At 46.3% G+C, this 25,968-nt stretch overlaps 1 protein-coding gene across 9 annotated transcripts in view; it reads left to right on the top strand.

Annotated features, from left to right (window-relative positions):
• ADGRL3 (adhesion G protein-coupled receptor L3) overlaps window positions 1–25,968 on the top strand; it is a 2,975,920-nt gene that overhangs the window by 1,146,358 nt on the left and 1,803,594 nt on the right. For all 9 annotated transcript variants that reach the window (XM_068233819.1, XM_068233821.1, XM_068233820.1 and 6 more), the window contains one exon: window positions 7,673–7,858. In XM_068233819.1, coding sequence (XP_068089920.1) covers window positions 7,673–7,858 — 186 coding nt within the window. The remainder of the gene's footprint in view (window positions 1–7,672; window positions 7,859–25,968) is intronic.

Here is a 25,968-nt window from a genome sequence, read left to right as displayed (position 1 = left end):
ATGATCAAGTTCTAATTTTTCCTCAACCACTCCAATCCTGCCCTCTCATCCCCTGTCAAATTTGATTTAATATCTTCATATATTTCAGCTTTGATGTCCTTGATTACGCAATCGAAAAACAAATCAATACTCGAACCCGGACTTACTGGGAAAGGCTGTACCGATCTGCACGCTCTAAAGGTGCTTACATCCCCTATTTCCAAATCATTTCCACTACTGGGGTCTAAATGCCCCCAAGGGCCATCGTCAGGCCATAACTCATTAATCACCTGGGCCAGTTCCTCATCTGTGGGGTCCCATTGAATTAATGGGCTGAAACCCAAGGTCTCAGTTTGTTTCCCCGTCATCATTTGAGGAGCATACCTAGAAGTGGAGGAAGAAATAGTGATGTTAGAGGTACCCTCAATTCGCCCACCAGGCAGTGTGGGGTTTCCCCCACCTTGTTCTGGTATCGGGTTCACTGTCATCGGGTTTATCAATTCGTTAGTTAGAGCTAGTCCTATGGTCGTGTTTCCATTGTCCAAAGGAGTATTAAACTTCTGGCAAATCACCAGTTTTCGGACAGACCTATAAAGATCGATGGTAAAGGCAGTCAGATCAAATCTCTTAGTTGGACTAAAGTTCAGGCCTTTCTTGAGCAGTGAAACACAGGATTCTGGGATATCAAAACCGGATATATTAATAACCTGTAGTTCGTCCTTGTTTGCATGACAAACTATTTCATTGCTTTTCGTTTCTTGTTCTTTTGTTTCACATTCTGCATACCCTCCCAATGGACCGATCTTTGTTTTGTTTCTGGATCGATTCCTTCCTCCTCGTCGGATTCTACGTCTAAAGGGGCTTCTGCTCCAGCACATGGTGTATCTGATTCCTTATTTTTATCGTCCAATTTCTTGGGGGTCTTAGGTTTCCTTTTAGGTTTCTTCTTAGGGGCTCCTTTTGGTCTCTTTGGATCGTTATCACTGTCGGATCCCGAATCGGTTGTCCAGTAACCCCTTCCTTTTGGTGTTTTTAGGAACGGTACTGGACCCCAATTAAAGATTTTACCCTTATCGAAATCTTCCTTGTCGCTAAAGAATTTTTTCAATTTTCTTGCTTTTATCTCGTCCTGTATTTTGGTAATCTTATCCTCAAGTTTGTTAGCCACTGTTGAGAATTTTTCCTCTGACACTGAATCTTTATACCGCTGCTTGGTTTCACTTAATTCGTCGGAAACTTTATTGTACTCAACCACCGTTCTGGCCAATACAATATTCTGAAGTCGTCTAGCGTGCTCCAGGTGTTCCTCCTCCCAATCCTCTACAAAATGTTTATCTTCTCTATATTCAGAGGGTTCCCAGTATCTCCTAAACCCTCTTGCCACTATTCCATCTTGTTTGTAACGCTTCAAGGTGGTAACCGTCCAGAACAGCTTAGTTTCTTGTTCACTCAGCCGTCCCAGCTTGAACTCCAAAACCCTGGCACCCACTTCCTTGTTGGCTTCAGTAGAGATGGAAAAGAAATTAGAAAGGTCTTCTCTTCCAATAGCCACCTTTTCTCCCACATAAGACAATGATTCAATATCTAAATCATCAATATCGTCCTCGATATTTTCAGTATTATGGTCGCTCAAACCTGGACATTCATTTGAATTCATAATGGGGTGCTCTGCACTCTTTATGTAAGAAGGAAGTGAACAATCAATATTTGAAAGAAAGAAGCAGTTCAGTGTGGCACTCCCTGAATGATATGACCAGTATGCAGGAGAAAACAATGAAGCTGCTGACCTCTTTGCTACCAATACCCCTTTAAAAGGATCCAAGGGATACTAAGACATGTGCTCCGCCAATATCCATAGAAGGAAGGGTATAACAACAATGCACATAAAGAAGCAGAAGCGTGCACTAATGTCCTCAAGTGAATTTCGCCTTTTAATCCTCCAGAACAAATCCATGCAAACGGGGTAACATCAGTGTACACATTAGTATAGTTGCATATACATACTGGTGCTGGTAGCAGTGGTCTGGTGGGTGCCTAGGGTGTGAAGGGATCGGCGACGGCCGTTTCGCCGATCCCTTCACACCCTAGGCACCCACCAGACCACTGCTACCAGCACCAGTATGTATATGCAACTATACTAATGTGTACACTGATGTTACCCCGTTTGCATGGATTTGTTCTGGAGGATTAAAAGGCGAAATTCACTTGAGGACATTAGTGCACGCTTCTGCTTCTTTATGTGCATTGTTCTCATAGCAGAAGATCCAGGTGGTGGAGGAGGACAACGAGGGACTGATTATCCTGAAGGCGGCTGGAGGAAGCCCCAGGTATGTATAAAACTTTAATTTCATCTGTCTCAGGTTTACTTTGTTACACAGTAGTACTATACTCTACATATGCACTCCCCACAGAGCTGCAGGGAATCCACTGAGAATGCTGTGCACATTGAACACAGAGGTGTTGTCTGTTTACAATCTCCTCATTCCCCTGCAGAGTACCTGCACATCATGCTTACATGTACCCACACCTACATTGCCTAGGGCCTGATAGATGTTCTTTGTTCCGGTTTGTACCTTTTACAAGTACTCTTACCAAGGACTAGTTTTAGTCTAAAGGGAATAAATATAGTAGTCTACATATCCTTCTCACTTCAGTTGTTTTGTAAAATTCCTAAGCGTTGGCAGTTAAGAGACGAATTTCATGTTACATACTTTTAATCAACAAAATTGTAATATGCAAATTAGAGGAGTCGGAGTCGTGGAGTCGGAGTCAGAGTCGGTGGAATCCTAAACTGAGGAGTCGGAGTCGGTGGATTTTTGGACCGACTCCACAGCCCTGGTCTTAGGTTTAGGCACCACCAGGGGGGTCTTAAGTTTAGGCACCACCAGGGGGGTCTTAGGTTTAGGCACCACCAGGGGGGTCTTAGGTTTAGGCACCACCAGGGGGGTCTTAGGTTTAGGCACCACCAGGGGGGTCTTAGGTTTAGGCACCACCAGGGGGTCTTAGGTTTAGGCACCACCAGGGGGGTCTTAGGTTTAGGCACCACCAGGGGGGTCTTAGGTTTAGGCACCACCAGGGGGTCTTAGGTTTAGGCACCACCAGGGGGTCTTAGGTTTAGGCACCACCAGGGGGGTCTAGGGGTTAGGGGTAGGTACAGGGAGGGTTACTTACTTTTTTTTTTTAAACGTTATTATACGTTTCACTTTTTAAACGGAAGATTAACGTTTTCACAATTGACGATTTCATGAACATTATTTAATGATTTATAACTTTATAAAACATTATTTTTAAACGAAATATAGTACATTATATTTTTAAACGTTATCCATGTTTATCGTTTAAAACCCCGCGCCCTTTTTTTCCAGCGCCCCTTTTTAACGTACGCGACCGCCAGGCCCTATAACTCTCAGGGTGATCATCAAACTTCACAAGTCCCTTGGCAACCAGCTCACGCCGTGTGAGGAACTTAACAATGTCCATGCTGGTTTGAGCAGGAGCAGGGAAAGTCGGTGGTGTGTTGCCATAGTGAGAAAGTGGTGTGTAATCATACCTGTCAGTAGTCTCTCGTTTTGGTCGAAATGTCTCATACCTATTTGGCGTGTAAGGAGAAGTTCCTGGAACATTATGTGCCAGGCTGAAGTTCCTGACGTGGCGACAGGTGCTCTGAAATCAGTTCATTTTCTATATTGGCATCTGGCTTGCTGGCTGGAGATTTATTCTGGACTTCTGTCTGTGCTGTGAAGTGAGTTTGATGAGATCTGTCGATGAGGTCTCGTTGAACATCTTCCACTGACAGGAAAGAGTCGATCATTCTGGAATGTCGATAGACATAATCTGAAGTGCGCTGCAGGGGATCCTGATGGGCGAGATCAAGGCTGGGTGGCCTGCTGTGCCTTTCGTCGTCTGGATGGACGAGTGCTTCTAAGGCTTCTGCTTTGGCAATAGCTGCAGCAGCTTCTTTCTGTGCTGAGAGTTTCTCCAGTGCCGCTTGCTGTTTTGCCTTCTCAGCTTCAAACGCAGCTTGCTGTTTTGCCTTCTCAGCTTGATATGTAGCTTCTTGTGTCGCCTTCTTAGCTTCATATGCAGCTTCTTGTGTTGCCTTCTCAGCTTCAAGCTTTGTTTGTTGCAGCTTTAGTTGCATCTCTTCCTCTGCGAAGGCAGCACGTGCTTTTGCAGCTTCAGCTTCTGCGCGAGCAATGGCGGCCGCATTGCTGACTGACGAGGATCTCGTAGAGCGACTGACTTTAGACCTTGTCTTGTAAGAAGAAATTTGGCTTTCTGACATGACGCTGCTGTTAAGGATCTTGACTGTGTAGAGACTGCTGCGTACTGATATGCAGGTAGCTGCGTGGTAGTATAACTGTCTCTGTAGTCAGTATCTTACCACTCTCTGGGTAGCAGCGTTTCACTGGCTGGGAAGCTAGCCGGTCTGGTTCCACTCACAGGTAGCAGCCGTTTCACTGTCCTGTCCTCGCTACCACGTGTACCCCTGGGGCGTGTATGGAGCTTAGCAGGCAGATAAACACCCTCCTACTACTCAATAAATTGAGACCAGGTAATGATCTGTAGCTTTAATGAGCTGAAGTAAGTTGGTGTGAAACTGTAAACAAATAACAGAAAGGATGCAATAAGTACATGAACTGAAAATATACATATCACATATCAGCATACAATAGTCTAGTGCATACAGGAACATGGCTGCATGGTTAGCTGACTAGGCCTCACTATACAGTTGAACTACTAACTAGCTGCCTACACAGAAATAACACATAATACATGGCTACAGCTAGTACTAGTCATGCAGATTCATAGAAAACAGTAAGAAAGAATGCCTTACCGGCTATGCAGCCTTTAGTAGAAGCATGGACAGGATTCCTCAGAGCATGTGAAAATGGCAGCTTCTAGCAAGACTACTTTCTTCTTGTCTGATACATGAGGTCACAGAGGAGGAGGAGTAACAGGAAGGCTGAACTTAACTGAGAACAATGTAATAGAGTGGTCAGTAGGTGGCGCTGTCCTACCTCATTCTAACATAGGATAAATCCTGTATGGATTAGCACCCATTTTAATGAAAGATGTCTGCAAGACATGACACTAATCGAGAAGGGTATATAAAGTACTGTAAAACCTCTAAAAGGGGAAAGAAGGGATCAGCTGAACCATAACACAGAGGATGATTGTAATGACAAGCTTTGAGAAATATCAAATATATAACAAACAAAAAAAAGAAGATAAGACTGCTCCTGGGAACCAGGAAAGGTCCGGATAGGTCCACTATTTTAGTTATCTCGTAAGCAGAATAGCAGGTTGCCCGAGTTGGGTAATATAGTGAGGTAGATCAAAACACAGTATCAAAGTGGTCCGGAATGAGGACATGTAGAGAGACATCGTATGTAGATTTAGTGGAGGCTCCTTGTTAGGAGGAATACCTCAGAGCATAGCTGGTCAGAAGCAGTCTGAGCAAAACAGTTAAGTCTTTAAAGAGCAAAAAAAAATAGTTCAGGGAATAACTTCAAACAGTGAGGTCCGCTGAAGCCAAAATGGCGCCACCTTTAAGTTCGTAAAGCCAACGTAGAGAACCAGAAAAAATAAAAATGCAAAAACAAAGTATTTTAGTGGGAGAAATTTTAGGGAATGATAACCATCAATACTAAGATATACTTAGCTATCAGATAGTGTTGGGGACGTGGTCCGGTCCCGCTGTCATCTGGTTCCAGTCCTCCAAATTTTTTCTGGCCGTTGGGGGAGAGGAGCAGGTGCCGGTAAAGCGACTGTAGATGGGATTAGGGAGCTGCTCCAGGCAAATGTTGGCTTCCTCCAGGATCTCTTTGCCTTCTGCGACAGTGCGGATAGCATGCAAGACTTCTTCGATTTGAAAGGTAAGCTGGCATGGAAAACCCCAACGGTAGCGGATTTTCTCCCTGATTAGGGTGAGAGTGATCTGTCGCAGCAAGCGCCGCTTCTGGAGAGTCATCGGGGCAAGGTCAGCGAACCGATTGTGGGACCCCCAGTAGCATAGAGCGACTCCGAGCCGCTGCCATCAGTTGATCCTTCACCTCCCCGTAGTGAAGTTTAAGTACAACATAGTGGGGCAGGTTTGAGTTGTGCGGCCTAGTGCTCTGTGTATTCTGTCCATACCGAAACTTGGAGTGATCAAGCTGAGGTAGTAAGGCCGCAAATAGGTTGGTCGCCACCTCTCTGATCTTCCTGATCAATTCAGGTAGACCCCGGATACGTAGGTTGGAGCTGCGGGCTCGATTCTCGAAGTCTTCAAGCTTATTTTCCAGCAAAGTAATCCTTTCTTCCTGGGCATCCAGTCTTTTTTGATCATCAGCTAGGGCATCGGCTATATCATCATGGCGGGTCTCCAAGTCATTCACTCTATCACCAATGTCCCCGATCTGAGCAGTGATATCGCGGACTGCTGAGGCCAGTTCTTGTGTAAAAAACACTTTTAGCTCACAGTATTGATCTAGCTGCGGACTTAGGTGAGCAGGCGAAGCAGCAAGCTGGGCTGAAGAGGGACCCGATGCGGAACTCTCCGGGGAAGAGGGAGCCGAGCCTTATACAGCGGCCTCCGCCATCTTAGTTTCCAGCTTCTCCCACTGGAGTTTTAGAAGAGCCTTGATTGTGCCAGGAGCGACTTCAGGTGAGTTTTTGCACCCTTTCGCTTTCCTCCCATGCTCTGTGAGGATCTGGAGTGCAGGAGAGTAAGTCATCTTTCCCCAAAAGTGCTAATAAAGGCCCCTAAATCTTGGTCAGGCACTGAGCCAGCAGAGATCACATCCATCCTCGCTGGCGCCGCGCATGCGCCCCCTCTGGTTTTTAAAGGGGAAAAACCCTTCGAGGAGAAGTGGTTAAAGGGACTCCGAGCAGTGCATAAACTATGGAAAGATGCATATCATTTTAAAGCTCTCTTTCTCCTCTTTCCAATGATATATAAACTGCCGCCCTACGCCTTTTAGTTTTCACTATTTTCGCGTTTGAAATTGCCACGGCGGCGATTTCAATCGATTGCGAAAATAGAGAAAACTAAAAGGCGTAGGGCGACGATTTAGGTGTCGCCGTAAAGAGGAGAAAGAGAGCTTTAAAATGATATCCATCTTTCCATAGTTAAATTGTATTACACAGGGCGACTTTTTCCTAAAGTCAGCAGCTCCATTCTGCTGAATGGAGCTGCTGACACTGGGGAAAGTGTTGTCCTGTGTAATACAATTTAACCATGGAAAGATGGATATCATTTTAAAGCTCTCTTTCTCCACTTTCTGGCGACACCTAAATTGTTGCCCTACGCCTTTTAGTTTTCTCTATTTTCGCAATTGAATTCGTGGCCGCTGCAATTTCAATCGCGAAAATAGCGAAAACTAAAAGGCGTAGGGTGGCAGTTTTTATATCATTGGAAAGAGGAGAAAGAGAGCTTTAAAATGATATGCATCTTTCCATAGTTTTTGCACTGCTCGGAGTCCCTTTAAGCAAACTGATTGTCTATTGTTGGGACTTAGATGAAGATCAGATCAAATTTTATGACCAGTTTGTGCATGATAGGGATTAGATTGTGAACCCCTATGTGGGACCGTTAAGTCACAAAATAATATACTCCTGTACAGCTCTGCGGAAGATGTCAGCATTATATAAATACTAAATAATAATCATAACAATAATAATAATAACTAATACAGTTTCTTATTTCTAGCTGAAGTCGTTAGAAACCGCTGCAAACATTGCAAGGGAGCTTTCAGAACATACTAGAGGTCATCTGAATGCTGGGGACATCACATACTCTGTCCGTGCCATGGAACAGTTGGTGGATTTATTGGATGTGCAGCTGAGAAATCTGACTCCAGGTGGAAAAGATAGTGCAGCAAGAAGCTTAAATAAGGTAATATTTTTAACTGTTTTTATTAGTAAATTGTGATTTGATTTTTCAAAAACCAAGGCTTCCCTTAAAACAAATGATCTTGATAAGGGGATCTCTATGTACAATAAATTCAAACATTGGGAGTAACCCCTCATGTAGAACCTACTTGTGGCACCAGAAAGTGCAAAATGCAGATACCACAGGCCTCATTACTGTAGGATTCTATTACAGGGAATTATATAGCTCCATGTGCAAAATGGAATAGATTCTGTAACTTTTTAACCTTTCAAAATGTTACTGCATTTCTATGTATAAATATATAGTTGGATATGGAAATGGTGACATTCTTTTCACCCAGAGGGCAATTAAGGTCCAGATTATTTAGGGGAGTTTTTAGGCATAGGTATTTTAGGCCCCTGCCTGGAGTGCCATTGGTCCTGGGGAGCGCCATGCCCCTGATTAAGCCATGCCCCCAAACTAAGCCATGTTACACAACAGTTATCTAGCGCTCTGGTCGATATTATAGTACTTAACCCTCCATGTGGAGGGGAGCCACCTGTGATTTCAACAACAGTATATTATATCAAATTTTTACACAGATGTCTGCTTATAAATACAACTCTTTATTGTTGCACATACTGCATACAAATACCCCCAACCCCCATTAAAATGACTTAATTGAGTTGTATACTTCTCGAGCCATACACAGCCGGCTGTGTCATTTACTCAACCACTTTCACACCACACTCAACCTGAAAGTTCACATTACTCCCGGGAGCAATTCACTTTCTGCAGCTGCCAGTTAGATATTGCAAAGTCTCAGTTTAAAGTGCAGTCCATTCCCACAGCATCAGCTTAGTTACTATATATAAGCCTTGAATTCATTGGCTATGCAGTCACAGTTCCTTCAATAGGCCTCTCTCCATCTAGATATATATCACAGGAGTTTCCCAACTGCGCACTTAGCCAAGTCCAAAATTGCTTTGTATCAGCTAATAAACGTATAGCGTTAGGTTTGCGGCACAGCGTTATAATTATGCCCGAGAGGGCTCTCACCACCTCCTATTCCTCTGCCGGCTCTCCACCATGCTCGGCTTCTCCGCTGTATGTGTTCTCGCCGCGTCCCTGCCGCTCTCTCAGCCGCCTAAGCAGGGTATTGAGCTGTAGCTGTAGAGCAAGTTTCTGCCGAACGGTAAGGTAAGGGCTCGAAACTCACCAGCCCTGAGCCCCCTTAAACTCTGTACAAAGCCTGAAAATTTGGAGTCGATCAGCCGTACTGTTCGGCAGAAACCTGCGCTATTGTACCCTCAAAACGTAGGCCCCAATGAAAGCCTATGGGAGATTTTAGTACTTTTGCATACCCATAACTCTGGTTTGCAGAGATGTAGGGAACTCAACGTTGGAGTGCAAGTACAACAATATGCCTTCTACCTGCATGCGAGATGTCGGGAGCTTCAGACTTTGCTAACAGCCATGGCAGGGATTTACGTTCGTCACCGGCATCATTGCCAAAAAAACAAGCTTTTGTGACCCTAGGCTATGACCTCTTTGGCCTAGGGGCCCCAAACTCACCAGTCCTGAACCCCCTAAAAATCCCTACAATGCTAGAAAATTTGCCACTGCTGAGCCATCGTCCTTTGGAAAGATTTAAGATTTTTAAAAGTGACATAGGGAGCCCAATGAAAGCCAATTGCAAAATTCAGCACTTTTGCACCTCCATAACTCTTGTTTTCAGAGATGTAGGGAACCCAACGTTGGAGTGGAAGTACAACAATATGCCTTCTACCTGCATGCGACATGTCGTGAGCTTCAGACTTTCCTAACGGACATGGCGGCAATTTACGTTCGTCACCAGTACCATTGCAAAAATAAACAGGTTTTTGTGACCCTAGGATATGATCTCTTTGGGTTAGGGGCCCAAAACTCACCAGCACTAAGCCCCCTTAAACTCCGTACAAAGCCTAAAATTTTGGAGTCGCTCAGCCATACCTTTTCGGCAAAAACCTGCGCTTTTGTACCCTCGAAACCTAGGCCCCAATGAAAGCCTATGGGAGATTTTAGCACTTTTGCACCCCATAACCAATGGCGTAGGGCCCGCGGTCGCAGCGGTCGCCTTGGTGACCGGGCCCGGCTCCTGAGGAGGTGGGAGAGGGGCCGGGGGGCCCATCTCCGTTTGGAGGGCCCATCTCCGTTTGGAGGGCCATGCGGCCCGTGTGCGCTGGTAGGGGGGAGCCGCAGCCGCGGGGAGGGCAGCCCGACCTCTCCCTCCCTTCCTCTCCCCGGGCCCCCCCTCTCAGATGCGGAGTGAGCGGCTCACGGAAGCACTGTAGGCAGAACTCACCTCCCTGCGTTCCAATCGCCGCTGGTCTCCTCCCGCTCTGCATAGAAGCTGATACACACTGCTTCCGGCTAAACAGGAAGCAGTGTGTAACAGCATCTATGCAGAGCGGGAGGAGACCAGCGGCGATTGGAACGTAGGGACGGAGGTGAGTTCTGCCTACAGCGCTTCCGTGAGCCGCTCACTCTGCATCTGAGGGGGGGGGCCCCGGGGAGAGGAAGGGAGGGAGAGGTCGGGCTGCCCTCCCTGCGGCTGCGGCTCCCCCCTCCATTATGGGGACGGGGCACCTACCTACCTACCCTATCCTGGGGGGCAGCTACCTAATCTATCCTGGGGGGCAGCTACCTAATCTATCCTGGGGGGCAGCTACCTAATCTATCCTGGGGGGCAGCTACCTAATCTATCCTATCCTGGGGGGCAGCTACCTAATCTATCCTATCCTGGGGGGCAGCTACCTAATCTATCCTATCCTATCCTGGGGGACAGCTACCTAATCTATCCTGGGGGGCAGCTACCTAATCTATCCTGGGGGCAGCTACCTAATCTATCCTGGGGGGCAGCTACCTAATCTATCCTGGGGGGCAGCTACCTTATCTAACCTATCCTGGGGAGCAGCTACCTAATCTATCCTGGGGGGCAGCTACCTAATCTATCCTGGGGGGCAGCTACCTGATCTAACCTATACTGGGGGGCACCTATGTAATCTAACCTATACTGGGGGGCACCTACCTAATCTATCCTGGGGGGCAGCTACCTAATCTATCCTGGGGGGCAGCTACCTAATCTAACCTATACTGGGGGGCAGCTACCTAATCTAACCTATACTGGGGGGCAGCTACCTAATCTAACCTATACTGGGGGGCACCTACCTATCTAACCTATACTGGGGGCTCTTACTTATCTAACCTGTATTGGGGGCACCTAGCTAGCCTATACAGGTGGCAACTAAACTGGCTACCTATATTGGAGGCACCTACCTAACTAACCTATACTGGGGGCACCTACCTATCTAACCTACGCTGGGGGCAACTATTCTGGCTACCTATATTAGAGGCACCCACCTAGGTAACCTGTACTGGGGGCACCTATCTATCTAACTTATACCGGCGGCGCCTGCCTATCTCACCTATACCGGGGGCAACTATACTGGCTTACCTATGCCTGGCTACCTATACTGGGGGGACCTATAGCTGGCTATAGGGATTTTGATATGTGTGTGCGTCGGGTGTTGCCGGGGCAGGGGGGGCTGTTGTTGCCGGGGGGGGCCCACATCCAGATTCCGCATCGGGGCCCAGAGGTTTGTAGCTACGCCACTGCCCATAACTCTGGTTTGCAGAGATGTAGGGAACTCAACGTTGAAGTGCAAGTACAACAATATGCCTTCTACCTGCATGCGACATGTCGTGAGCTTCAGACTTTGCTAACGGCCATGGCGGGGATTTACTTTCGTCACCAGCATCATTGCCAAAAAACAAGCTTTTGTGACCCTAGGCTATGACCTCTTTGGCCTAGGGGCCCCAAACTCACCAGTCCTGAGCCCCCTACAATGCTAGAAAATTTGCCACTGCTGAGCCATCATCTTTTGAAAAGATTTGAGATTTTTGAAAGTGAAATAGAGAGCCCAATGAAAGCCAATGGCAAAATTCAGCACTTTTGCACTCCTATAACTTTAGCAGTTAATAGAAAAGGCCCCTTACATCCTAGCAACAAATAATTTTTTTTTATTATTTTTATGTGCTGAGTGTGGGAAATTTGAAAAAAAAATGATGTGGGGTCCCCCTACCGAGCTCTAAGTAACCCCTGGTCCCCCATGCAGGCTGGGATAGCCAGAATGCGGAGCCCCGGCCCGTGGGGCTTTACACCCTGAGCTATACCAGCCCGCATGGTCCATGGTAGGGGGGAACTCCGGGGGAGAGGGGCGGCCAAGCCTTCCCCTCTACCCCCGAGCCCTTGTCCAATCAATGGACAAGAGGCTCTTCCCCACCTCCGGTGCCCCAGGAGGAGGTGGGGGCGACGACTCCATGGGGGGGTTCATAGTGGCATCTAGGAGTGCCCTTTAAGAAGGGGACCCCAGATGCCCACCCCCCTCCCAGGAGAAAGGAGTATAGGGGAACAAAGTACCCCTTACCCATTTCCACAAAGGGTTAAATGAAATAACACACAAAGACGAAAAAGACGAAAAAAAACACAAAGACGAAAAAATCCTGTAATGTTCTTAATCAACCAGAAATACTTACCTGTACCTTTAAAAAAAATTCCCACGCCAATATCCTCGGTAAATGATCCCACGAATACAGTATCCTCTTATCTTGCGATCTTCAATTAAGTTGATTGAAGATCTCCGCCGCCCCCCACATACCAGAGACTGCATCCTTTGGGACGCATAGCTGCCGGCTCCCGCTGTCTCTCCCCACCTGCCTTCACCTGTCACCCTCACCTAGGCTGGCACCTGGTGCACCCATGGGTGCATCGGGTGCCAGCCTAGGTGAGGGTTGACAGGTGAAGGCAGGTGGGGAGAGACAGCGGGAACCGGCAGCTATACGTCCTGCACAGGACGCATTCTAAGCTAAATTAACGGTTCATGAATGATCAACAACAACAAATAACGTTTGTAGAGTGCTTTTTTCCCATAGGACTCAAAGCGCATAAGCATGGCTCAGACCATCATGGTACAGAGGAAGAATTTTATAAGTCCGGAAATACCAGGCTAAACAGGTTGCTTTTCAGTCTGGATTTGAATAGCTCCAGGGATGGTGCTGTCTTTACTGGGTGTAGCAGGGAGTTCCAAAGAGTAGGGGCAGCATGACAGAAGGCTCTATCTCCAGATTTTTTGAGGTGCACTCTGGGAGTGACCAAGTTTGTAGAACTTGCTGATCTGAGGTTGTGAGAGGTGTGGTGCAGCTTCAGCAAGTCCTTCATGTATCCAGGGCCCAGATTGTGCAGGGATACTTCACTTCACACAATGCTGGCAGTGCTGTTTACACCTGTCTCTTACACCAGCTGAGGTGCTCTGCACAGGGGAGACGCAGCACAGCAATGTAAAAAGCAGGATAATGTGCCAGCACTTAGAAGGCCTCTAGGGTAATCAGTACACTGTACTAGCAGCCAGAAACTCCACTGGGGAAACAGAACAGAGTCCTAACTACCGCTCTCCCTATCAACAGCTTAGCTCTCTCCCTATTCTGCTTCTCACAGCACACAGGCAGTGTTAAATACCTGCCGTGCTGGCATTTTTATAGGGGGAGGGGGTGGTTCAGGAGTGAGGGATAGTTGATTGGCTGCCATCTGCCTGCTGACTAGAGATGGCCCGAACGGTTCACCGGCGAACTTCGGTGGTTCGTGTTCACGGTGAACCACAATTTTTTTTTCAAAAAAAGTTTGTGTTCGCATTTTTCCCATAGACTTTAATGCCCGCTGAATTTAGCGGTTAATAGCAAAGTTCCCTTACATACTAAAAACATACAAATTTGCAGGGTAGGCAGAGGAGGGCAGTGACTACAAAAGGAAAACTTTTTTTTCAAAAAGACCTTATAGTTTTTGAGAAAATCGATTTTAAATTTTCAAAGTAAATTCTCCTTCTGACCGTGGGAAAATTAACCCCCGCCAACTTCAGCGGTTAATAGCAAAGCCCCTTTAAAAGCTAGAAACACCAAAATTGCTGGGAATGTTAAGAAGAACAGTGGGAACAAGAGGGAAAAAAGACCTTATACTTTGAGAAAATCGATTTTAAACTTTCAAAGAAAAAAGAGCCAATTTATTAAAAAAGAGCCGATTCATTAAAAAGAACCCGATCATTCATTGCGCAGACCCAGACTCAATGGTCCTGATGTACAACCATGCAGTGTCATCTGCCTATGACGCCCTTGCTCCAGTTCGCATTAAACGGTCTACACCACTTCACCATGCACGGTGGTTTGACAGCTCACTAAAGTACCTAAAGAAAGAAGTGCGCAGACTAGAAAGGAAGTGGCGAAAATCTCAGAATTTAAAAGATAAACACACCCTTGTCTCTCACCTGGAAAGCTACCAAAATGTGATCACCAAGAAAAAATCCTCCTACCTATCACAGGAGATCGCGAAGGCCGCCAACAGACCTGCCCAACTATTCCGCACAGTTGATAGACTTTGTAACCCATCCTGCCTAAAGCCTACTATAACTCCCTCAAAGGAGCTATGTGAGAAATTTGCTTGCTACTTTGCTGACAAAGTATCCTCTATTCGGTCTCTCATTCAGTTCACAGCACCCAAGACTCATGCAACTCCTGGAAATAGCTGCAAAAACAACCTAACACCCTGGACTGACTTCAAAAGTATTAGTGAGGAAGAGATCTCAGACATCCTCCATCGCCTCCGCCAGACAACCTGCGACCTGGACCCTGGACCAACTAAACAAATGCTGAAATGCCCTGACCTGCTTGGTCCAGCATTTCACAAAATAGTAAATTGCTCTCTGCAAGCAGGGAGGTTTCCTACCTCTTTAAAAGAAGGAATCATCAAGCCCCTTCTTAAAAAACCTTCCATGGATTCAAATGCAATGAGCAGCTACAGACCTGTCTCCAACCTCCCCTTCTTAGGTAAAGTTATTGAAAAGGCTGTCTATCTGCTACTTGAAACCAGGCTGTCAGTAAACAACATCCTGGACCCCCTACAATCTGGCTTTAAGAAACACCACAGCTGTGAAACAGCCCTCATGCAAGTCTGCAACGATCTGCTCATGGCAAGGGGTTAGAGGGGAATGTTACATCCTAATCCTGTTGGATCTCTCAGCGGCTTTTGATACAGTTGACCATGAAATCCTGCTTAACAGACTGCAGGAGTACTGTGGCATCAGTGGATCAGTCCTCCAGTGGTTCAGATCATTCCTGACTGACAGAACACAGAGAGTATCCCTAGGACCTATAATGTCCAAACCTGCACCTCTACAATTTGGAGTGCCACAAGGATCAATCCTATCCCCTCTGCTGTTTGCAATCTACATGTTGCCACTCGGTACACTTATCCATCGACATGGCCTGACGTACCACTGCTACGCCGATGACACACAGCTATACCTGTCCTTCAAACCTGGTGGAACAGACCCTACTCCAAAAATAAACTCTTGCTTAGCTGAGCTACAGGCATGGATGAATGATAACTGGTTGAAATTGAATGCTGACAAAACTGTCCTCTTTGTCCAAAGCCAGTGCTCCCCATCAAAACAGATCTATCCTAAAGCAACACCAATCAGGATCGGGAATTCAGACATAAACAGCTCCAACCTTGTGCGCAGCCTTGGTGTACTAATCGATGGGGATTTGAGTTTCAGAAACCAAATTTCATCTGTAGTTAAATCTTACTACTTTCATCTGAAGAGCATTGCAAAGATTAAACATCTGATTCCCTCAGAGGATCTATCCAACCCTAGTTCACGCCTTCATCACATCACGGCTGGATTACTGCAATGCCCTTTATGCTGGCCTCCCCAAAAAGGACCTGCGCCGCCTGCAACTAGTGCAGAATGCTGCTGCCAGATTGCTAACCTTGCCACTGTCACATTACACCGATCCTTCGCTCACTGCACTGGCTACCAGTAGAATGGAGAATACTCTTCAAGATTGGAAGAGGATACATGGATTTTTTAGGAAACATAAAAACATGTCATCATGATACCCACATTGAAACAAAACATTCAAAAAGGGTCAGAGGTTGTTAGGTGATATATTATAAACAGATAAGACCCTTTGTTTACTAAATTCTCACACAACTGAGGCTCTGCCTGGCACACAGGCATAGTAAATGCCTAGCTCAAGAGTTAGCTGAAGCAGAATGGATGCAGTTAGTCCAGGCTGAAAAAAAATTATAACATTAAATATCATCATCAACCTCATACTAATTTTAAAAAATTGGTATCCTTGTTCAATATTTCATCTACAGATTTGAACCAATGAATACATTTTGTCTCTGCTATCAATAACAACAATAGCAATAACATTTCTATGGCGCTTTTCTCCCATTGGCTATCAGTAGCAGATTCAGTAGTTGGTAGTAGGATGAAGAATTCACACAACAACAAAAATTATATTTCTGCAAATGTCAAACTGAACAGGTGGGTTTTCAGTCTGAATTTAAACACGTCCAGAGATGGAACTGTCCTGATCTGCTAAGGTAAGGTGTTCCATAACATAGGAGCAGCATGACAGATCGCTCTGGGACCAAAAGTTTCCTGGTGGACTCTGGGTATGACAAGATTATTAGAACCTGTGGATCTGAAATTGCAGGGATTGCTATGCAGCTGTAGCTATTTATTCATGTATCCAGGGCCCAGATTATGAAGAGAATTAAATGTCAGTAGGCCGATCTTGAAAAGGACCCTCCATTTTATAGGTAACCAGTGAAGAGGAGTGCAGGACTGGTGTTATGTGGCAGTGAGGGGATTGGTTGGTTAACAGCAGTATTCTGTATGTATCAGCTGTAGGCGGTACAAATCATTTTTTAGAAGGCCTTTGTAGAGAGCATTACAGTAGTCCAGCCGGGATATAATAAAGGCATGGACTAAGGTTGGCAGATCTTCTGGGGGGATGAGGTGCTTGATTTTTGCGATGTTCTTCAGGTGAAAGTAGGATGATTTCACCACAGCAGAGATGTGAGTTCTGAAGTGTAAATCCCCATCCATTAGAACTCCCAAGCTGCGCACATGCTCAGAGCTGTGTAGATCCATGCCTCCTATTCCCAGTGGTGAAGACTGCAAGTTAAGTTGTTTTGTTGTCATGCTTTGCCCTCCGATCAGAAGGACGTCAGTTTTATCTGCATGTAGTCTCAGCCAGTTGTCACTCATCCATTGCTGTAGTTCGCCTAAGCAGGCATTTATAGTTGGAGTTGGGTCTGTCACACCAGGCTTGAAGGAAAGATTTAATTGAGTGTCGTCAGCATAGCAGTGGTATGACAGGCCATGTTTTTGGATTAGGGCCAGTTTTCACTAGAGCGAATCTGCATGCGTTTCCTGCATGCAGATTTGCATAGACAATACAAGTGGATTGGACTGTTTCCACTTGTCAGGATTTCTGAGCGTTTTTGTGTGCAGAAAAAATCTGCATGGTAGAGGCATCAGAATTCGCATACCGCATACCGCTATGCGATTCGCATACAATGTATTTAATAGGAAATTCGCATGCGGTTTTGGTATACAAATTTTCATACAAATTCTCATAGAAACAATGGAAAAGCACACAGGCACTGACATGGTTAAATTCGCATACATAGTCATCCATGCGAAATCGTATGCGAATTTACATGAAACTTCGCATACAACCACAGGCGAAATTTGCATCAGCATGCAAATTATTTCTGGGGCGATTCCTACCGCACAAGTGGAAACAGGCCCTTAGTTTTTTCAAGCAGTAACATGTAAATGGTGAAAAGCATGGGAGAAAGTATTGAGCCCTGGGGCACCCTATACTTAAGTGGTACAGAGGTGGACAGGAAGGGCCCCATAGATACTTTTTGGATTCTGCCACTCAAGAAGGTTTGGAACCACTGAAGAACTATGCCATCAGTGCCGCAGTAACCCTGTAGCCTGCTTATCAAGATGTCATGGTCAACTGTATCATAGGCTGCAGAAAAGTGTAGCAGTATCAGGATGGAGCACTCTCCTCTGTCCCTTGCCGTGAGCATGTGGTTGCAGATTTGGATGAGGGCAGTTTCAGTGCTTTGATGTTTCCTGAAACCAGACTGGAATGGGTTCTAACTGTTATTTTGTAATATTTTAGCTTCTAGCTTGAGGTATACAGCTTTTTTAATTATCTTACCCAGAAAGGGAAGGTTAGAGACAGGTCAGGAAATATACCCGAGTGTAAGGAGCAGTTTACAGTTTTGAGGAATACCAGTACAGACAGGTCAGGGCAGCTCAACATTAACTGTGTTGGGCTAGGATCCAGGTCACAGGTAGTTTGGCAGAGGTGAAGGAGGATGCTTGATGTGACTTCTTCATCAATTTCCTTAGACGTTTGACCAAGGTGTTACGTTGTTTCTGCTAATGGTCTTTGGTGCTATATTAGGCTCAGATGCTGTAAGTTGGATGGTGGACTGTATAGCGGAGACTTTGTCTGAGAAGAAATAGGCAAATTGGTCACAGAAGTCCTTTGAAGACTGGATATTAAAATTTTGGCATGCCAGGTTGCAGATCTTTTCCACTGTGCGGAACAGTTGGGCTGGATTGTTAACTGCATTTGCAATCTCATGTGCTAGAAATGATGACTTTTTCTCAGTGATTACCTTTTGGTAGTTCTTCAAGTGGAGGATTAAGGCATGTTTGTCTTCTGGGGACTGAGATTTGTGCGACAGTCTTTCAGGTTTTCGACCTTGTCTTTTCAGCTCTTTTATAGAGTTATCAAACCACCGTGCATGATGGTGTGGAGTAAGATATTTGGTGCGCAGAGGAGCAATGGTCTCAAAGGTGGAGGACACACATTTGTTGTATTTAAACACCAAAGTATCAGGGTCCAAGGTTATCTCAGATATGTTGTATTGTTAGCCCTTTTAAGCGGCAATATTTTATTTGGTTTTTGAAGTGGTGTTTGACAGCTGGTATTGAGAGGAATAAGTGGATGAATTTCCACACTGGCTATTGACAGACCAGTGTGGAATATAAGGTCCAGAGTGTGACCTTCCTTGTGAGTGGCAGAGCTGATTACTTGGGAGAAGCCCAGTTCATTTATGGCATGAGGTAGCTCTATTCCTAGTTGTGAAAAGGGGTCATCCACCAATGTATTGAAATCTCCAAGAACAATCAATCTGGGGTGTTCCGGTGTAAGCTTGCATAGGAGATCTACAGGTTCCTTAAGGAAGGCCAAGTTTTTTCCTGGTGAGCGGTAGATGAGCAATATGTTTATGTTTTTCTCAGGTGAAAGTTGTGTCCCCAAGCATTCAAAGGAGTTGGTAGGTCCTACAGTAAGTGATCTGATTTTCAAAGCTGATCTAAAACAAAGTGCAACCCCTCCACCCCTGCACTCTTTCCTGTTGCAGTGTATCACTGAATACTTTATTGGCACGGCGGCCTCCAGGGTGGGGCCAACCAGTTCAGAAAGCCAAGTTTCAGTCAGGCAGGCCAGATCAGAAGACTCTATGAGATAGTGTGTGATTGCTGTTTTGATGTTTATCGATCTGACATTACAGAGAACAGCCTTGATGGGGCTACCCTGAGAGCTAAGGTTTGTGATTGAGGACTTCAGAAGGGAACAGCCTCCAGATGTGTGACTGTCATCTCTGCTGGATTGTGCTGGAACTTTTAAGATTGTTGCTTGGGTGTACTCTGTAGATTTTGTCACAGAGTTATTTTGGTTCTGCAGTGAAGAACATCATTTTCCACGTCCTCGGGACCCTCTTTTGGTCTTTCTGAGGATTGCAACAGACTTAAGTAGAATTATTGTTGATTTGTCAATTGGATAAATATATTGGTGTTTACACATTAGAATGGACAAAAGAGATATCTCAGGGCTCCTGCTGAGATAGGCCCTTTATGCTGGGTACACGCAATGCGTTTTTCAGTCGTTTTTCCATCCGATTGATATCTGATTTGATTCTGTTATTTTTTCTTATCTATCTCCATTCACTTCTATGAGAAATCGATCAGAAAAACGATCGAAAATAAGATTGGACATGTCAGAAATTCTCTATCGAACCATCTATCTACCACAAAATTGTATGGTGTGTACCTAGCCTTATACTCAAGGTGTGAACTTTTTCAGCTCCAGCTTTGGTATCCTGCAGAGATTGATGGGCCTGTGAAGACTACATTGTCCAGAGATGAATGGATGGTCAGCATGGATTTGAAAACATTTTGTAATGTAAAGCCACCCTCCAGGACAGTAGCCCAAAGATCATTTAAGCTGTGTCCATGGGAATGACAGTGTGTGGGAACTGGGAGTTTAGATTCGGTACCGTTAATAGTATTCCTGTGTCCGTTGATACGTTTACGCAGAGTTTGTCCAGTTTCTCACAATAGACCTGGAGTCTCTATACACGAACATCCCACATGATGAGGGCATTGCGGCCTGTCGTAAATATCTTCAGGGTCGGACCATACCTGTAGAGCCAGTTGCTGGATTGATGAAATTCATTCTCACCCATAATTATTTCACTTTTGGAAATCTCTATTTACAGCAGATGGGTGTGGCTATGGGTACGGCCGGCCTTTGACCTGTGCGACCGGAGCGGTCGCACAGGGCGCCGGCCTCCAAGGGGCGCATGTGCAGGGGTTTCTATTCCCCTCACTCGCGGCTCCCTCCGATCTCCGGCACTCACTGTCAGCCCTGTTCAGCTGTGGGTGAATCGGCAGCTGTGATGACAGAGGGAGCCCAGTGGTGGCGCTGTGTATCTCAAATACAGGAAGTGCTTTCCTGAATGAGCACTTCCTGTATTTGAAGTATACAGCGGCTTCCCTCGCTCTGCCATCAATGCTGCTGGACCACCCACCGCTGAACTACATGGCTGGCAGTCTGAGTGCTGGGGATGGAGGGAGCCACCACAGAGGGGAACTTGTTGCAGCCCACAGGTCTGTGTGACAGGAGCACATCGCCCAACTCCCACAGAGTGCCAGCAAACTGCAAGCAAGGGGGACAGCAGAGAGGCAGGTCAGTCACTCAGGGGGCTCTACATAGATCAAAATGCAGCCTTAATGGACCGGACTTTGTGCAGCACACACACACTCACTCACTCTCTCTCTCTCTCTCTCTCTCTCTCTGTCTCTCTTCCCCCTCTCTCTACTCCTACCATCCATCCATCCATCCATCCCTATATCTGTCTGTCTCTCTATCTCCCCATGCATCCATCCATCCCTATATATCTGTCTCTCTCTCTACTCCTCCCATCCATCCATCCATCCATCCATACATCTTTATCTGTCTGTCTCTCTATCTCTCTCCCCAAACATACATCCATCCCTATAGCTCTGTCTCTCTCTCTCATATATGTCCCTAGATTATCTATTCCTATATCCTGTCTATCTATCTATCTATCTATCTATCTATCTATCTATCTATCCATCCATCCCTCTCTCTCACCCCCCCCCTATGTTTTTCTCTCTCTCTTTTTCTCCCTCCTATCCCTCCTATCCCTCCTTCCCTATATCTGTCTGTCTCTCTCGTCCTCTCTCTTTCCTCCTCTCTGTCTCTCCCTCCTCTCTCTGTCTCTCTCTCCTCTCTCTGTCTCTCTCTCCTCTCTCTGTCTCTCTCTCCTCTCTCTGTCTCTCTCTCCTCTCTCTGTCTCTCTCTCTCCTCTCTGTCTCTGTCTCTCCCTCCTCTCTCTCTGTCTCTCTCTTTCCTCCCCTCTGTCTCTCTTTCCTCCCCTCTGTCTCTCTTTCCTCCCCTCTGTCTCTCTCTCCTCCCCTCTGTCTCTCTCTCCTCCCCTCTGTCTCTCTCTCCTCCCCTCTGTCTCTATCTCTCGTCTCTCTTTCCTCCCCTCTGTCTCTCTTTCCTCTCCTCTGTCTCTCTTTCCTCCCCTTTGTCTCTCTTTCCTCCCCTCTGTCTCTCTTTCCTCCCCTCTGTCTCTCTTTCCTCCTCTCTGTCTCTCTTTCCTCTCTCTGTGTCTCTCTTTCCTCTCTCTGTCTCTGTCTCTCTCCTCTCTCAGTCTCTGTCTCTCTCCTCTCTCTGTCTCTCTCCTCTCTCTGTCTCTGTCTCTCTCCTCTCTGTCTGTCTCTCTCCTCTCTCTGTCTCTCTCTCTCTCCTCTCTCTGTCTCTCTCTCTTTCCTCCTCCTCTCTCTGTCTCTCTCTCTTTCCTCCTCCTCCTCCTCCTCCTCCTCCTCCTCCTTCTCTCTCTCTCTCTCTCTCTCTCTCTCTCTCTCTCTCTCTCTCTCTCTCTCTCTCTCTCTCTTTCCTCCTTCTCTCTCTCTCTTTCCTCCTTCTCTCTCTCTCTCTCTCTCTCTCTCTCTCTCTCTTTCCTCCTCCTCTCTCTCTCTCTCTCTCTCTCTCTCTCTTTCCTCCTCCTCCTCTCTCTCTCTCTCTCTCTCTCTCTCTCTCTCTCTTTCCTCCTCCTCTCTCTCTCTCTCTCTCTCTCTCTCTTTCCTCCTCCTCTCTCTCTCTCTTTCCTCATGCTCTCTCTCTCTCTATGTCCCTCTCTCTCTGTATGTCTCTCTCTCTCTCTCTCTCTCTCTGTATGTCTGTCTCTCTCTCTCTCTCTCTCTCTGTATGTCTCTCTCTCTCTCTCTCCCCCCTCCCTCCCTCCCTCCCTATATCTGTGTGTCTCTCTCTCTCTCAATGTATATATATTTGTCTGTCTGTCCATCCCAATATTACCTATTCCTCGTGTGTGTGTGTGTGTGTGTGTGTGTGTGTAGGATGAGGGGGGGGGGGCACCATAATCTGGCTTCGCTCAGGGCGCTGTAAAACCTAAGGCCGGCCCTGGCTATGGGTTCACTATTTGCACCACAGTATGCAAATCTCTTCATGGCCAAAAATCGAAGAGGTATACCTTGATGCGTGTCAAATAAAACCCATGGCCTACTTTCATTTTATAGATGATATTTTAATCATCTGGTCAGCAAGTGAGGAGGATCTTTTCACAGGGACTTCAATGCCTTCCATCCCACAAATCAAACTGAAACTTACCTACTCTCAACCTGATCAATGTAAGACTAAGGAAGCAGGAGAAAATAAATTATATATAAAAGTACAAATTTTATTAATGACCAAAATACAAACACACATATATGTAAATCTATTTAAAATTGACCAGAACACACAGGTGGGCCACCATGTCTAGGCCAGATGGAAAAATGTAGGGGATCCCCTAAAAAAATATTGATAGTGCGCAATCCATCAAATATCTTAATGCAAAAAAGGGGGAAGCGACTCCTAGCAGGTAACATTGAAACAAAAGACCTTGGAGAGAAATATATCATTGGTTTTAAAGGCCAAGTGTCCAGGACCTAAATGGAAAAAAAACATCCTAGTAGAAGAGCACAGGTGTATCAGATACTGGCTGTGTTGCTGCAATGTTTCATTGGTTTTAAGGGCCAAGTGTCCAGGACCTAAATGGAAAAAGACTTCCTAGTAGAAAAGCACAGGTGTATCAGATACTGGCTGTGTTGCTGCAATGTTTCATTGGTTTTAAGGGCCAAGTGTCCAGGACCTAAATGGGAAAAGACATCCTAGTAGAAAAAGCACAGGTGTATCAGATTCCGGCTGTGTTGCTATAATATTTCCAGTGATTTGCAGGATCAAAAGGCTGAATAACGGCTGATAGAGAGATTCAATCCATCACAATAGGTGGTCTTACTGCATATGTTATCACAAAATAATTGATGTGCAGGTCCACAGGTCAGGCAAGCTGTCTCATTTATGAGCTATAACAATGGCCAGGTGCACAGAGGTAGATTGATAGGCACACACTGTATGTGGCAAGCACTTCGGGCTAGTAAACAAAAAATTTTATATTCACAGCAAGCCTGACACATCCGCAAGCCCCAGGAGCAACAAGCAATTCACCAGAGTTAGTGCCCCAATCAGAAGCACATTCTGAGACAGATTCACAGGCAAGTGTTTAAACCACAGACATATGCAGGTACAGATGGTGTGATATTAAAGTTGATATAGTTCATTCATGGAACAGTCCGCCAGGGTCATCCCTTCAGCAGCATCAACTTGATATAGACAAACTCAAAATTCCAGCAAACAACAGCATATAGCAGCATATAGGTGCATCCTAGGAAGCTGTTTCAATGATCATATGGTAAACAGTGGTTACTCCATAGGAGGCTGTTTTCAAGTCACCAGTAGAAATGCATATCATTGAGGTATACTCATCTGAGTAGCTGGTCACTGCAAAGTACATCCACAGGAGCCCATGTGCTGCCACCACAAGTGTGTCTGGTCACAAAGAGAGCCTTAGAGGCCAACCGGTTTCACTGGTGAGATTACCAGCATCATCAGGGCAGGCTCAGAAGTTTTGCTGCCTGTGGGAGAGAGGAGCCGGCCTAAAATGGCACTGGCCAGAGGATGCTACCACGCCCCCCCATGACCACTCCCACCCCACCATCACAGGATGCAGGTGGTGAGTGAGAGGTGGAGGCAGAGGCGTGATGCATCCAATTCTCCGCATGTACGCACGGCGTTCCCCCCGCGTCCGCATGCGGTGATGCGGATCAAAGGAGGGAACGCATATATGCGTACAAGTGCACGCACAGCGTTTCCTTCGCGTCCGCTACCGCCAAGCGGATCAAGTAGGAGGGAACGCGTATATGCGTACGACTGTACGCGACCCACAGAGACCCCCAACAGGCCCGCTATGGAAATGCGGCCGACGCAAAAGGGCTCCGGGAACGCTGAGGGGCACGGACTATTAAGACCCCACCCCCTGATCGATGGTAAGGAGAAAGGGTGGCCCGGCTGTCCCGCAGGCGGGGCCCCGGGTCCCCTGGGCCGCCCAGTCGCCATCACCGCCGGAGCGCCACCATAGCCGCGGCCAAGTGTGCCCAGGGGCAACAGGAAACGGGGCAGGGGGGGGAGGGGAGGGCCACGGGGGGAGGAGGACAGGGAAGGCCCACAGGCAGGCCACGGGCCAGCAGGCATTAGCCCAATATATGGTCCATGTCAAGCCAAAGACTGGGCCGACCCCGAGCACCCCCCAGGGCACATCGATCCCCCACCAACCCCACCCCACATCCAGGACCACCAGCAAGTGCGGCGCGCCGGGGGGGCCATAGCTACCACCTCCCACAGGATCAGCAAAGTCATCGAAAAAAGTTACATATTGAAAAAAACATAATATAATAATGCAAAAATATTTCCATTAATAATAAATCTCTAATAGCTATATATAATTAAGTAATCATAAGCAAAAAAATAGAATACGAAAGTAAAATGAAATAATAATAAATAAACTGTTGTCCTGCCGATAGGGGACCAAACGAGAGGAGACCAAGGACAAAGTGGAGCAACGGGGGGCCACGCCAACCCACCAACCACCATCAAGGAAGTGTCAAAGATCATATCTAAATTAGATGGCATAAAAGGTTTTAAATCAAAAAAATATATAAGGGTCGGGAAAAGACCCGGTTCGGGCGCAAAAAGGCCGCCAGCTTAAGCACAGCAAAGGAAAATATGAAGATTCATCCTTAGAAATTGAACAAAAATAATGAAAAATAGAGAACATATGGCCATGAGACAGAGCACTGCTGTCACAGAAATGGGGCAAAATCAATACCTTCATTAAGGCCCGGTGTCCGAAAGGCCTTAAGTTTGTAAATCCAGAAGGCCTCACATTGGAGGAGTCTCCCGTCCCAGTCCCCTCCCCGTGGGTCCCGGTGTACCCTATCCAAGCCAAAGAATCGAATTTTCCTTGACGTCGAGGCCCTCTATTCCAGTATCCCTCACACTGAGGGACTTGAGACGATCAGATCGGTTTTGACGACCCTTCCCATTGATGCCATTCCTCATAATATGTTTTTATTAAGGCTATTGGAGTTTATTCTCAAGAACAATTATTTTTTGTTTGACTCCTCCCATTTCCTCCAGGTGCAGGGCACAGCGATGGGGACCACCTGTGCCCCATCCTATGCATGCCTGTACCTGGGGGAATGGGAACGATGTATTTTTTCAGATGCGAACCTGAGTGATCTTTTGGGGCATGTACTTACCTGGCATCGTTATATCGATGATATATTTTTAATCTGGACAGGAACACAACAACAGATGTTTGATCTGGTCAATTTGCTAAATAATAATGTTTTCAACCTCAAATTTACCATGACTATGGATACTCACAGTATCCCGTTTTTGGACATTATGATTTCTGTGAACGACCAGGGAGTATTACAGACGGA

Source organism: Hyperolius riggenbachi, chromosome 1, assembly GCF_040937935.1.
Source record: "Hyperolius riggenbachi isolate aHypRig1 chromosome 1, aHypRig1.pri, whole genome shotgun sequence".
Lineage (NCBI taxonomy): Eukaryota > Metazoa > Chordata > Amphibia > Anura > Hyperoliidae > Hyperolius > Hyperolius riggenbachi.
This window is presented reverse-complemented; position numbering and strand designations above follow the sequence as displayed.